The sequence below is a fragment of the Talpa europaea genome, assembly GCF_964194135.1.
Source record: "Talpa europaea genome assembly, chromosome: 12".
NCBI lineage: Eukaryota > Metazoa > Chordata > Mammalia > Eulipotyphla > Talpidae > Talpa > Talpa europaea.
In genome coordinates, this window is record NC_140079.1 from 38,679,558 (window position 1) to 38,692,074 (window position 12,517).

At 52.9% G+C, this 12,517-nt stretch overlaps 2 protein-coding genes across 2 annotated transcripts in view; one reads left to right on the top strand and one right to left on the bottom strand.

Moving 5' to 3' along the window:
• Positions 1–5,067, bottom strand: part of COL5A3 (collagen type V alpha 3 chain) — a gene marked incomplete at both ends in the record, with an annotated part of 34,196 nt that extends 29,129 nt beyond the window's left edge. The window contains 4 exons of the mRNA XM_084250324.1: positions 596–752; positions 823–1,012; positions 1,100–1,261; positions 4,974–5,067. Coding sequence (XP_084106450.1) covers positions 596–752; positions 823–1,012; positions 1,100–1,261; positions 4,974–5,067 — 603 coding nt within the window. The remainder of the gene's footprint in view (positions 1–595; positions 753–822; positions 1,013–1,099; positions 1,262–4,973) is intronic.
• A 1,772-nt stretch (positions 5,068–6,839) lies between these two features.
• RDH8 (retinol dehydrogenase 8) lies at positions 6,840–11,849 on the top strand (the record flags this gene model as incomplete). The annotated part of the gene is made up of 6 exons (XM_084249956.1): positions 6,840–6,942; positions 8,962–9,120; positions 9,763–9,942; positions 10,951–11,044; positions 11,312–11,495; positions 11,601–11,849. 6 exons carry the CDS (start codon positions 6,840–6,842, stop codon positions 11,847–11,849), a joined length of 969 nt encoding a protein of 322 aa, XP_084106082.1.
• Between the last annotated feature and the right edge of the window lie 668 nt (positions 11,850–12,517).

Here is a 12,517-nt window from a genome sequence, read left to right on the forward strand (position 1 = left end):
TCCTCAATGTAGTCCTTCCCACCCATCCCCAGCCCAAAGCATAAGGAGTGGTGGCCCCATCACAGCCCAGGAGAGCCCTTCACCCTTCCAAACTGAGAGGAGAGTCTGTCATGGTCACACCAAATCACAACCACAAACCACACCCCATCTCATCTGCCCCTTTTGTTCCTTGGCGCTCAGGCACATGGTAAGCACCTACTAAGTGTCGAGAGGTACCGAGTATAAGGAGGGGACAAGATGGATGAAGTCTCTGGCTCCTGGAGGTGACACACATGATGATCACACAGCATGGTCACCACATCAAAAACACCTGCTCAGAGCCGCACACAGCACGCCTTGCAGGGCCCGATGCCACACCCACCCACCTCACTCAGCATCACAGCAAGCGGACACTATCCTCTCACCACAGGCCAAGGACGCAGCATTGCAACCATCAGCCTTGGCTCCACAGTCTCACACTCATGCGCACGACGCACCCTGACCTCCCTTCCCTCAGTTTCCTGGCACTAGTTAGAGAAGCACACACTCCATCAAGCTGCAGAAAAACTCCCCCCCCCATCTTCTGCCTCAGTTTTCCCTGTCACTGAGCTCCTACCTCAAAAGCCTCCTCCCCAAGGTCCTGGGTCCCCAGCACAGTGAGACCAGCCGTGCTGATGAATCGAAGCCCCTGACCCAATACGGGGGACTGAGCTTCACAGTCCACCACCAGGGTCACCATTGCACCATCCACGCTGACTGCCACACGGTGCCACCTACAAGGGCACAGGCTCAGTAGGGGTGTTTCTCACTCCACCCCTCCCTGGACCCCCACCCTATACTCACCTGCCATCCATGAGGTTCACCTGCTGGGGGAGGGGGCTGAAGGCGACACCTAAGAGGCCCAGAGCAGGTCCCAGTGCCAGGCCCAGCTGCCGCGTACCCTCCTCATCGTAAATGGACAGAAGGACAGACTGATTGGCCGGCTGGCCCCGCAGGGTGATCAGCACAGAAAAGTCCTCAGGAAAGTGCCCGTCTGGGTGCACAGAGGGGAGGGGCAGTTCAGACGGCCTGGCCAGGACCCATGTTCCCAGGGTCACCCCAGCCTACCTCCCTGACTCACCTGGAAAGAGCTCCCACGTGGGTACAGCAAGCGCGCTGGCTTTGCCCACCCAGAATGCCCGGTCTCCCTCTGGGGTCCTCTGGGGACAGAGACCAGGCACTTGGGGAGCACCACCCTGGCCTCCTCTCATACCCAAGGCCTTCAGCAGGTCCACAGGATCAGCTGCAGAGAGAAGGCAGGAAAAGGTGTGTTAAAATGAACCCAGACTCCACATGAGTGGCTCATATTTGGAGAAACTCAGCCCCCGCCCCTTGTTTGTGGGCCTGAGGGAAGGAGAAAACCTGGGACCTGCACCCCCCTCACACCCCACAGCTGTTCCTGTCTCATCAGCCTGTTGACTCCTGTTTTGTTCCCTTGGTTTTGATGAGGAAAAAAAAAAAAAAAGCTGACCTAGTTCTGGGATGAATCAAAGCTTCTTGGCCTGAGCCCCAGAGCCAAACTGTCCCCCTCTCCATAGTCCCTGCACCAACTCCTGGGGCTATTTCTGGGACCTAAAACCCCCTCACCAGGGGAAGCCTGCTTGGGGAGCAGGGGCTCCTCACGTGTGTTCTTCGCCCACCTCCTGCCTCAGCTTTCATCTCTCTGACCTCCTTTGCCTACCACCTCCCACGACCACCATCACACATCACCTCCTCCCTCTGACCGCCACCTCCGGACTTCTTCTTTCTGGCCTCCTCCTCGACCACTGTCACTCAGGATCTCCCTTTGACCACTGCAATTTCCAGACTCCTCTCTCCGACCACTCAACCTGACCATCGCCACCGACTTCTTCATCTGGTCAACCCCTCTGACCTCTTTCCTCGCCTGACCCCAACTTCCTCCTTCTGACTCTCCCCCTCTGACTTCTCTCTGATTTTCTCCTCTGACCTTCTTCCTCTGACTACCCCCTCTTCTCCCTCTGCCTGTCCCAATCTCCTCCATCTGACCTGCGAGCTCCCCAGTTTTTCACCCTCTGATCTCCTGACCACTTCTCTCTGATAACCCCTGACCTCCTCCCTCTGGGCCTCCCTTTCATCCCAAAATAGCAAGGCACTGGTCTGGCCCAATCAGACCCTAGTCCCAGCCATCCCACCAGCCCCACCCCACGCAGCCTGGCCAACACTAAGTGGAACCACATGGTTTGGGCAGGGGAGAGGGCTTCCCCTGGGCCTAAAGGCCTTGCGCGAGCTCCCCTCCCCCCACAGTCTGTCCCACTGACCCCCTGACCCAGCCTCTTGGCAGGAATAAGATTCTGTCAGATCTCCCCATGACCTCACCCTGGGGGCAGCACTGCTGACCTCACTGTTAGGAGCATGAGTGGGGGAAGGGGACAAATAGGGGGAGAGAGAGTCTTGGATGAGGGTCCCCCCTTCAAGCTCCTCCAGGATCATCATTATCTAGACTGCACAGAACCCTGTTCCAGACTCTACAGAACCTCCAGTGCCTCCCCTTTCCTTTCCCCACCCTCCCTCTCTCTGTCCCACTTTTCTCTGTCCTCTCTCTGTGTCCAACTCTGAATCTCAGCCTCTCCTCCCTCTCTCTCTCTCTCTCTCCCCCCTCCTCCGCTTCATATACGTGTGGGGAGTTGGATTACTCCCCATCTCTTTCTCCCCATCTTCATCTCCCCCAACCCTGCTGCCACTACCCATCTCTAATTGCCCGGTATGTGGCTGGGCTGTCATTAAGAGGTATTTGAGTTACAGCCTCCTGGGGCTAAGATCTGGGCTCCCAGGCTCTACTGACCACAAGGGTCATTCCTTCCTGGAACCATCATTCCAGTCAGCCCCTCTCCAGGCTGGAATCCAAGGAAAGGCTGAGGGCCATGCCCCACCTACTGTGGCTCTCCCCCTCACTCAGACCCCAGCTTCTGTGTGCTCTATGCAGTGAGAAGGGGTCTCCCATCAACCAGCTGCTCATTCATATGTAAAAAGTCCTTCCCAGCATCTAGCCCAAATGTCTCCTGCTTCACTCTTGTGTCCCTCTGTAATGACCTTTCAGAACTGACTGCCCTTTCTTTTCGTGGCTGGCTTCGTGACAAGGAGACACACAAGAGGCATTGAGTCCTGCCTGCAGGGCCAGGGTGTGGGGGTCTGTCAAGGACCCAGTCTGCCCTTCCCTACATACCCTTCCTGTGCTGCTCAGGGAGACACTGGGTAGGTTCTAGGTTGTGGAGGCAGACAGACAAGGACTAGCCACGGATCCCCTCAGATGTATAGAACATATTTGTAGGTGTCTGTGCAAGTGTGCATATGAACTATTGGGTGCATGAGATTGTGCATGTGTATGTGACTGAGTAGAACAGGGAATGGCTGCGTGTTTGATTTGTTAATGTGTTTACATGTGTGCAAGTATCTAGCCTATGGTGGAGAGACTAGATGCAGTTTGACATGAGGCCGTATGTCCATGAGAGCTGGGGTCCTAGCAGTGAACTTGGAGTCCTGTAGGTGGGTCTGCCCTTGTAGTAGCTCCCATTGAGATGGGGGGTATGGTTATATGTAAAAGCGTGGACAAATCATCAAGTAGGTGACTGGTTCTGAACAGTGGCCATGTTATATGAATGACAGTGGGAGCAAATGTGAGAGTTTGAAAGCAGAAGTGGGAGGGAGACAAAAGCTGTGATCATGTCGTGGGTGACTGATGGGATTGCCTGGGCATGGGCACCCAGTGTTTAACATTCCTGGGTTTCCAAGGGGTCTATATTCTTAATGGATGCTGGAGACTGAAGACCTGTGCCTATGGGTGAGCGTGAGAATGGAGCATAGGCCAGCTTGAGGTTATCCCCGCGAGCAGGCACTTTCCTGGACTCGAGAGAAAGTGAGGGAAGTGAGGTGAAGGGTATGTGTGCTGGGGAGCTGAGTGTGAGTAGGCAGGAATTTCTGGGAGGGTCTGACCCGGGATCTCTCAGACCTGGGAAGTTCCATAGATCACCACTTGAGGGACCACGACCTTCCGGAACCCCGCCCCCCACCCTAGTCCCGTGGGGCGGGGCTTGGCGTCCAGCCAGATGCGTGCAGCTGGGCATGCGTCAGCTCTGACTCACCCATGCGACTGCCCCCGGGACCCCAAAGGGGCCCCTGAGAAATTCCTCAGAAAAAACACCAGAGGTTCGCTCAGCAGCTGGGAGGGGGGTGAGAGAAACTTCCACTCCCGCCCCCGCCCGCTCTCCGCTCCGCCCCGCCCCGCCCGGCCTCCCGCCCGGCCTCGCCCCTCACCGCGGGCCTCCCGGGGCCCTGTCCATGGTGCTGACCGCGGCTCTGGGGACAGCAGGGTGGGGAGGCGGTGGGTGCGCGCCAATTTGGGCAGAGGAAGAACTGGTTGAGGCCAATTTGGGAGAGACGCAAAGGGAACTCTGAGTCCCCAACTAGCCCCTTCCCATACTCGCCCCACTCACCATCACCCTCAGAATCATCCCATTCCATTTACACCTCCAAATCACAAACACGCCCCTCATAGGTTCACCCAGAGACACACAAACGATTATTCTCCAAATCAGCTGCACACGCAAACATACTTGTACACCCCCAACTCACAATCACTGACCCAGGGATCACCCTGTCACCCATATTCATACAGTCATCAATTCCCACACCCAAGTATACGCACAGTTTCACTCTAAATGGACACACACACACACACTCACACAAAACACCTATAAATTGCATTCATTCCCAAGCACTCACAGCAAAACATGGTCACAAACCGCTCCTCCCTCCAGCTGTCACACCCACAAATCACCCAGAGTAGGACACCAGCATGGGAACATCACAGCGTGGGCCACACACAAGGCGCGTGCCTTGACTCCCCCCATGCACTCCCCCTATTCTCAACTCCATCCAGTCTAGGATCCTCGCGGACCAGCACCCTGGGTCTATCTATCTTCTTCCCCTCGGCTCACCCGCCTGTATCCAGGGCAGAAACTGCAGCGAGACCAGGAACAGGCAGAGGCCAGCCTGCAGCTGGCCCAGGCCCAGGCCCAGGCTACTCCCCATCCCAGCGGGGCCCGCTCTCATGGCGGGGACCCGACAGGGAGGCTGCGGGGCGCGGCGACTCCACGGGTTCGGCGCACTGTCTCTCCGCGGCTGGCCCGCTCCACTGGGGATGAACTGAACTGCCCAAAACCCCGCCCTGGCCTCGCCCAGCAGCAGCTCGGACTGGCGGGACTCGCTAAAGTGGGGGTGGCTGGCAGCTGGGGGTGGGGGAGTTGGGAAACTTTGTGCTGTGCACTGATTGGCCGACTTGGGTGGAGCCTTGGGCCGGGAGCTGGGCCCTTCTTGCCCCACCCACAGTGGAACAGGACAGTTACTCCCATCCAGCCTTAGAATTCGGGGTCCCAACCTTACCCCAAATTCTTCCTTCTTAACAGCCACCCAAAGGTATCTTAGCTTCATTTGAATCCTTAGCTTCCACCTATGCCCCTGGGATTACACACAGAACATCTTAATACTGATTTTTTTTTCTGTCTTACCCAAGCCCTCAAGTGGGGTCCCTCACTCCAAACTCTCACCCACCTGCCTGACCCCAGTGGTACATGTGCAAAATAGGAGAGGTACCACCCTCATCCTAAAGCTTTTCCTTCATAAATAAATCTCACCCCAGTTTTCAAAATGGGGTTCCCAAGCTCTCTCCAAGTCCTCATCTCTCCACCCAAATTCTAGAAAAGAATGTCCTGACCCCACCTCTAAACCCTCACCACAAATTCCAAAACACCACTTTCAAGTTCCCCTAAACCCTATATTCAAACAAACTGTCCCACTCCTTCCCTAGCCCTTCTCTCCCTCCCGCTGGTCCCCAAATGGACACTCCAGTCCCAATCATTACTAGTGCTCCTTTCAAATGCAGGGTCTGGCCTTACCCCTAAAGCAGGAGACTGCCACAAGGAAGGCAGGGATGGGTCCCTGCCATTCCTGTGGTGAGACAGAGACTCTCATCCCAATAACACCCCCTAAGTGTAGATGGAGCTGTCAGTGCAATTGAACAAGCACAGACAGGCAGAATCTGAAGGCGCTTTTACAGGGAGGAACCCAAGGGGCGTATCCTGGGCCCAGAACTTCTCCCCCCTTTGGGGAAAAAGAAACCAGCATTGCCTCCCTCCTAGTCTCCAGCTCCTCAGACAAAGAGTCTCTGTGTCCCTGGAGAAGAGAGGGTGGGGCCCCATCTGGCCTGAGAGGGAGATGGAGGCCCCTGGGGCGGAGGGAGGAAGGGGAATCTCCCTAAGCTTCTCCTCCTCCCTCCCTAGGGACAACTGAGGCTGAGACTTCTCCAGCTAAGGCTCTCACAGAAGTCTTGCCTTGCTGGGAAGTTCTTCCTAAAGTCTAACCCTGCATTCTGACTTCTCCGTATTCCCTCTTTGAAATGACCCAGGAAGAGCCACACTCTGCCCAGAATAGACTGCAAGAGAATGTCCCTGATTAGTTCCCTGTGCTCCCTAAACTCGCCCAGCCCTGAATATTTACAACCATAATAAAAATTAAAAAATTAAAAAAAAAAAAAAAAACAGGAGTGTCGCAGTGCTTTAGGACATCCTTTTCCCCCTAACAGCAGTAGGAAAAGAAATTTTTGACAAAAAAAAGTGAGGTGTGTTGAGGTTAAGTAATTCCCTCCAGTAGTCTGCCCAGGGTCAGTTCAGAATTGGGGTCCTTATGGGGCCCCTTATCCTGCAGGGGATCACGGGAGGGTGCTTAGGAGGGGCAGATGAGCCAAGGCTGGGCAGCAGCAGTCAGTGGCTGGCCAGCGGCAGTCACGAGTCCAGGCAGAGATCAACATGGCTGCCATGCCCCGGACTGTGCTGATCTCCGGCTGCTCCACAGGGATTGGCCTGGCACTTGCCACGATGCTGGCTCATGACCCCCTACACCGTTACCAAGGTCAGGGACCCAGAGCACTGGGAGGGGTAGGGGTGAGTTCAGCTTTTCCACCGACCCATCCCTTCCAGTTGTCTTTGTGGGCTGGGGGAGGACCCAGGACATGTGAGTTCCCTTTTCTGCCTATCCTGTGAGTCAATCCTTAATTCAGCTAACATTTCTTGAGCACCTACTGGGTGCCAGGCTCTGTTCTGGGTGCTGAGAACACAGATGTGAACAGATAAAAATCTCTGTGCTGGGTAGTGGTGTAGTAAAGGAAGAGAGAGAGACAGCTAATAAACAAACACTAAAATTTTATAATAAGTGCTAAGAAACCAAATAAATCTGGGGGAGCATGGCAGGAGGTGGGTGATGGGAGATACTTGGAGAAGAATTTCTCTAGGTTTTGCTTTGGACATTCCCTCCCCCATCACTCCCCCAATTACTGGATAAGCCTCTTAGTGTCCCTGACTGAGGTGGGGGAGGTGGGGGAGTATTTAAAGATCTAGGAACTTGGCCTTCTGAATCTTTGGAGTAAATTGCCCAACCTGCACCCCAACAATGAGAACTTCTGACCCAGAATAAGCTGGAGCCCACATGGGCAAAGGGCTGTTACCTAAGACAAGGCTACTGGGGGTAAGGGCCCTGCCCCACTTGGCAGAGCTGTTTCTCCCAGCCTTCTGCCCTCTGTCTTAGAGACATGCACAACTTCGGGAGTGACAGCCTAAGTGCCAGTGTCTAGAAAAGAAACTGAGCTGTGTGACAGTTGGATGAATGCTGACATTGCTAAAGGATGATGTTTATTGTTTACCATGTATCATGCTCCCCATCTAAGTGTTTTATATCTATTATGTCATTTAATCCTCATATCACCCTAGTGAAGTGGCTGCTATCATTTGCCTCCTTTTAGAAATGAGGAAACTGAGGTACAGACTCCAAAGGTCCTTGCCAAAGGTAGCCCAGCTGGAAAATGGCAGAAGCTGGATTTTAAACGCAGGCAGTTGTGCCCCTTGGCCCTGTGTAGATCATGTGGCTCCATCCATCACCGCAGCATCCTGAGTCACTCAGGCTCACAACAGTCTGCAGATGCTCCCAAGCATGTGCATTTGTGGTGATGGGTGCACACAGCGGGAGGAGGTGAGCAAGCGTGTGAGCTCAACTCCGACAAGCCCAGGTTCCAATCTCAGTTCCAACATTTGCTAAGGGTAGGACAAGCATCTTTCTCCCTTCTGCTAATTTTGGGATTTCTCCATGTTGTCTCTCTGTCTGGGCTAGCTTGCGCTTCCTCCCAGTATGGTGGCCTCAGGACAACTGGGTTGCTTCACAGTGATTGAAGTTTTTGAGAATGAATATTCCAGTCGGCAAGCCAGATACTTTAAGCACAGTTTGTGAGTTAATCTCCAAAGCCACACAGCATCACTTTCACTGTCTTCTATCCCTTCCCAGCTAGTAACAAGATTCAAGGAGAGGGGAAGTAGATTTCATGTCTTGAAGGAGGGGAGGGAAGTTTCTAGAAGGGCATTGCGATGAGAAATAATGCTGTGACCATCTTTGGAAAACAAGTCATGGGATTTTTGAGAGGATTAGAGATAGTGCCTATAAAGGTATTTGGCACATTAGATGCTCAGTAAATCTGAACTTATATTGATGTATTGGTGGCTATTCACACTTACATGTGCTCATATGCACATTTGTTGATGCTAGGTGTGTGTGTATTGCTTTCTCAAGACAATCTGTCTCATTTATTTTGTTGTCTTACCTAGTAGGTAATGAATTCCATGAAGGCAGAGACTTTGTTACTTGCAATAATCTTAGCATCTAGAATAGCATAGTGTGTAGGAGATGATCCCTAAATGTTTGCTAGATCTATATATGCATGGGTGGAGGTATATGTGAATGTATATACACAAGTATGCATTTATGGTTGTGTGGTGAATACAAGTGTGTAAGCCTATGGTTCTTCCTCCCTCCGTGACTGCTCATATAAGTCCACACACAAGGAAGAGAACTACTCCCTATCCCAACTCTGCTCTCTGTCCCCAGTGATAGCCACCATGAGGGACCTGGGAAAGAAAGGGATGCTGGAGGCAGCTGCTGGGAAAACTCTGGGCCACACACTCACTGTGGCCCAGATGGACGTGTGCAGTGATGAGTCAGTGGCCCACTGTCTCAGCTGCATCCAGGGAGAAGTGGACGTGCTGGGTGAGTCTGAGTAGCCACTGGGGTCACGTACCCCTCCCTGGCCTTAGTACCTATCCTCATCATAGCAAACCCTCTCAAGTGTCTGAGTACCAGCCTCTTTGCTTCATAAACAACTTCTGTCCCTGAGAAGAAGGGTACACAAGTTGACTAAGAGCCTGCAATGCCAATCAGTTTACTAAAGATATGTGAAATAATCTCAGACCTGGGATATGGTGGATTTTATTAAATAGAACTTCTCACATATGGAGAAAGCCGAATGTGGTTGGAAAAATTACTTTTGTGACTCATTCAGGAAAAAGAGCATGATGAGGAAGCAACTCATGGTCTGCAAAAGGCCTGCTGCTATGGAGGGTGGGTGTGGTTGCTTTGATGCAATTTGGTGTTAGAACTTAATTGCTCATGCATTAAGGGGGAGATGTTCTCAGAAGCCCTTCCCCATCAAAGGCTCAAGGTCTGCTATAATAGAAGCTAAATTGTATTTAAGGATCATCAAGGGTCCACATTTGCCCACCCAAGATATCCTGCACTGGCTCTGGCCTTGGGTTGGGGGTGGGGGTAGGATGATTCAGGGAATATCCCTGGAAGAGTGACACTAGAAGGGTTGGAGGGACCTTAAAGTAACCCTCAGAAACCCTTGCTTAGTGAATAATGCTGGAGTGGGCCTGGTGGGGCCCCTGGAAGGGCTCAGCCTCGCTGCCATGCAGGATGTATTTGACACCAACTTTTTTGGAGCTGTCCGTCTGGTCAAAGCTGTGCTTCCTGGCATGAAGAGAAGACGACAGGGCCACATTGTGGTGGTCAGCAGTGTCATGGGGCTTCAGGGTGAGCCCTGGGAACACCCCCCCCCAACACTGGGAATGCCTATAATGTCTGACCCTCCTCAGGTTGGAAGGATGGCAAATAGGATTTAGCTCATATTCCAAATGAACCTGTGTTGAGAACGATTCTGAAGCTCAAAAAGAAAAAGTTCTGGCATAGATTAACTATGTCTTCCATGGCACAGGACTAGACAGTGGTGATACAGATGCTGCAATGGCAATCCACATCCCAGCCTCAATCCCGCTTTTGGACACCTCCAAAAATCTCTCTCAACCATCCCCCGAGACCCAAAAGAACACCAGAATTCTTTCCCCTGAGACTCCTTACCAAAAACACCCCCACCTCCTACAAGGCCCCAGAGATGTCTTGATTTGGAACTCTGGATTTCCACCAAAAAAAGAACAGTGATTGATTAGTGATGTCTGCCATGGGTCTACTATGAAGGACACCTACTTGCCATCCATGCTCCTGGGTCCTTCTTCCTTAAACCCCTCCAGACTCTTCCTTCCTTTAGAAATTCCCTTGGATCTGCCCCCACTCCCAGCAGTCCCCTAAGGAACTGAGGGGATTAAGTTACCCTGTTGTGGAGAAGCTGCATCTACTCAACCCCATTGCTTTGGTCCCTCATCCAGCTGCACCTCCTGACCTCATAGGCCACATTCACTGCTCAACAAGACCTGATAAGGGTTCTTCTACACCAGGCTTGTCCTCAAGGATCCTAGGAATCCCATGTGCAAGAGACACAGGGCTTTAGAGGATGGAGGGAAATAGGGGAATTTCCTGGGCCCAGGGCAGAGGCAGCACTGCTGGGAAGAGTTGGCATCCCAAGACAACCTTCTCCCAACTCCAAATGCTTCCATCACACAATACCAGACACCAGACCCACAGATCCTAGATATCCCTTCATTCTGACTCCAAACCCTCTCTCTGTCACAAAACCCCAACCCTCTGAACCCACAAAGTCTATCACCCAGATCCCTCAAGGGCCTTGCATTCTTCTAATCCTCTCAGGTGTCATGTTCAATGAAGTCTACGCAGCCTCCAAGTTCGCTCTGGAGGGATTCTTCGAGAGTTTGGCTATCCAGTTGCTCGAGTTCAATATCTAGTGAGGCAGGCACCTGGGCAGTGAGGGGGAGATGGGAGACACTTGGGCAGTGAGGGGGAGATGGGAGACAGTGAGGGGGGAGGGAGGCAGTGATGGAACCATTACAAGAAAAGGGGGGTAGTGAAGGAGATGGGGGATGCGGTGGGATGAAATATGCAATGATGGGGGAATGCGGAGGGGCTTGAGGGGGAAAAGGGACCAATAATGGACAAAATGGGGTAGCAATTATGTGGGGCCCAGACCCCTTTCCCTTACTCCTGTTCCCAGCATCTCCCTGGTGGAGCCAGGCCCAGTGATCACCAACTTTGAGAGGAAAATTTGGGAGCAGGTTTCCACCTCAGAGTTCCCAAGCACGGACCCCGATACCCTACACTATTTCCAAGACTTTTACCTCCCAGCCTCTGAGGAAATTTTTCGCTCCATAGGACAGAGCCCACAAGATGTAGCTCAGGTGAGTGGTATGCCCAAATCTCCAAGACAAGGCTCAGGTGTGAGGGGCCCTCTCCCTACTGAATCCCCTTCCCTATGCTCCAGAGCTCAGGGCTCCAATCCACAGGTCATTGTCAAGGTCATCGGCTCAGCCAGACCAGCCCTGCGCAAACAGACCAATGCCAGATACTTCCCATTGACGGCACTCAAGGCTGCAGACCCCTCAGGCAGAGTGTACGTGCAAACAGCCCACCGCCTGCTCTTCCGCTGGCCACGCCTCCTCAGCCTTGGCCTCAGCTGCCTGGCCTGCAGTTGTCTCAGCACGCGGGTATGGCCCAGTGAGCAGAGCCTCCCCCAGCACTCCCCCTTTGAATAGCTAGGCCTTTTCAGCCTGCACCCATCTCAGAGACTGTACAATCTTGCCTCATCCATTCATCAAATTACTCCTGATCCCCTCTGTGCCTGGGCATTGCTGGGGCCCCAAAGAGCCCTGGGCCCTCCCTCTATAGTCTTAACCCTCCATGGTTAAGACTGGGGTACAGAGGGAATCCCTGGACTGAGGCACCCAGAGCAGGGAACCAGGTCTGTGTCTGGGAACACAAGGGAGTCCTCCGGGAGGAGAAAGTATTGTCGATGGACCACAAGGATGAGAGACTGACTCACTCACCCTCAGGACATCATTATCTTGGGCCTGGGAATACAAAGACATCCAAACCCCCATTAGACACACACACACACACACACACACACACACGGAGCTGGGCTGGCTAAGGGGAGTCACCAGCTTTTCTGGTCACACACAAGTGTCTATGAGGATGTAGAGAAGTTGGGAGCTTCATGAACTGCTGCTGGGAATGTAGAATAATGAGTCACTGTGGAAGATACTATGGAAGTTCCTCAAAAAATCAAACAGAATTTTCATGTGACCCAACAATTCAATTTCTGGATGTTACCCCAAAATGACTGAAAACAGGATCTCAAAGGGATGTAAGCACCCCCCTGTTCACAGCAGCGTTATTCACAGTGGCCAAAAGGTGCAGCAAC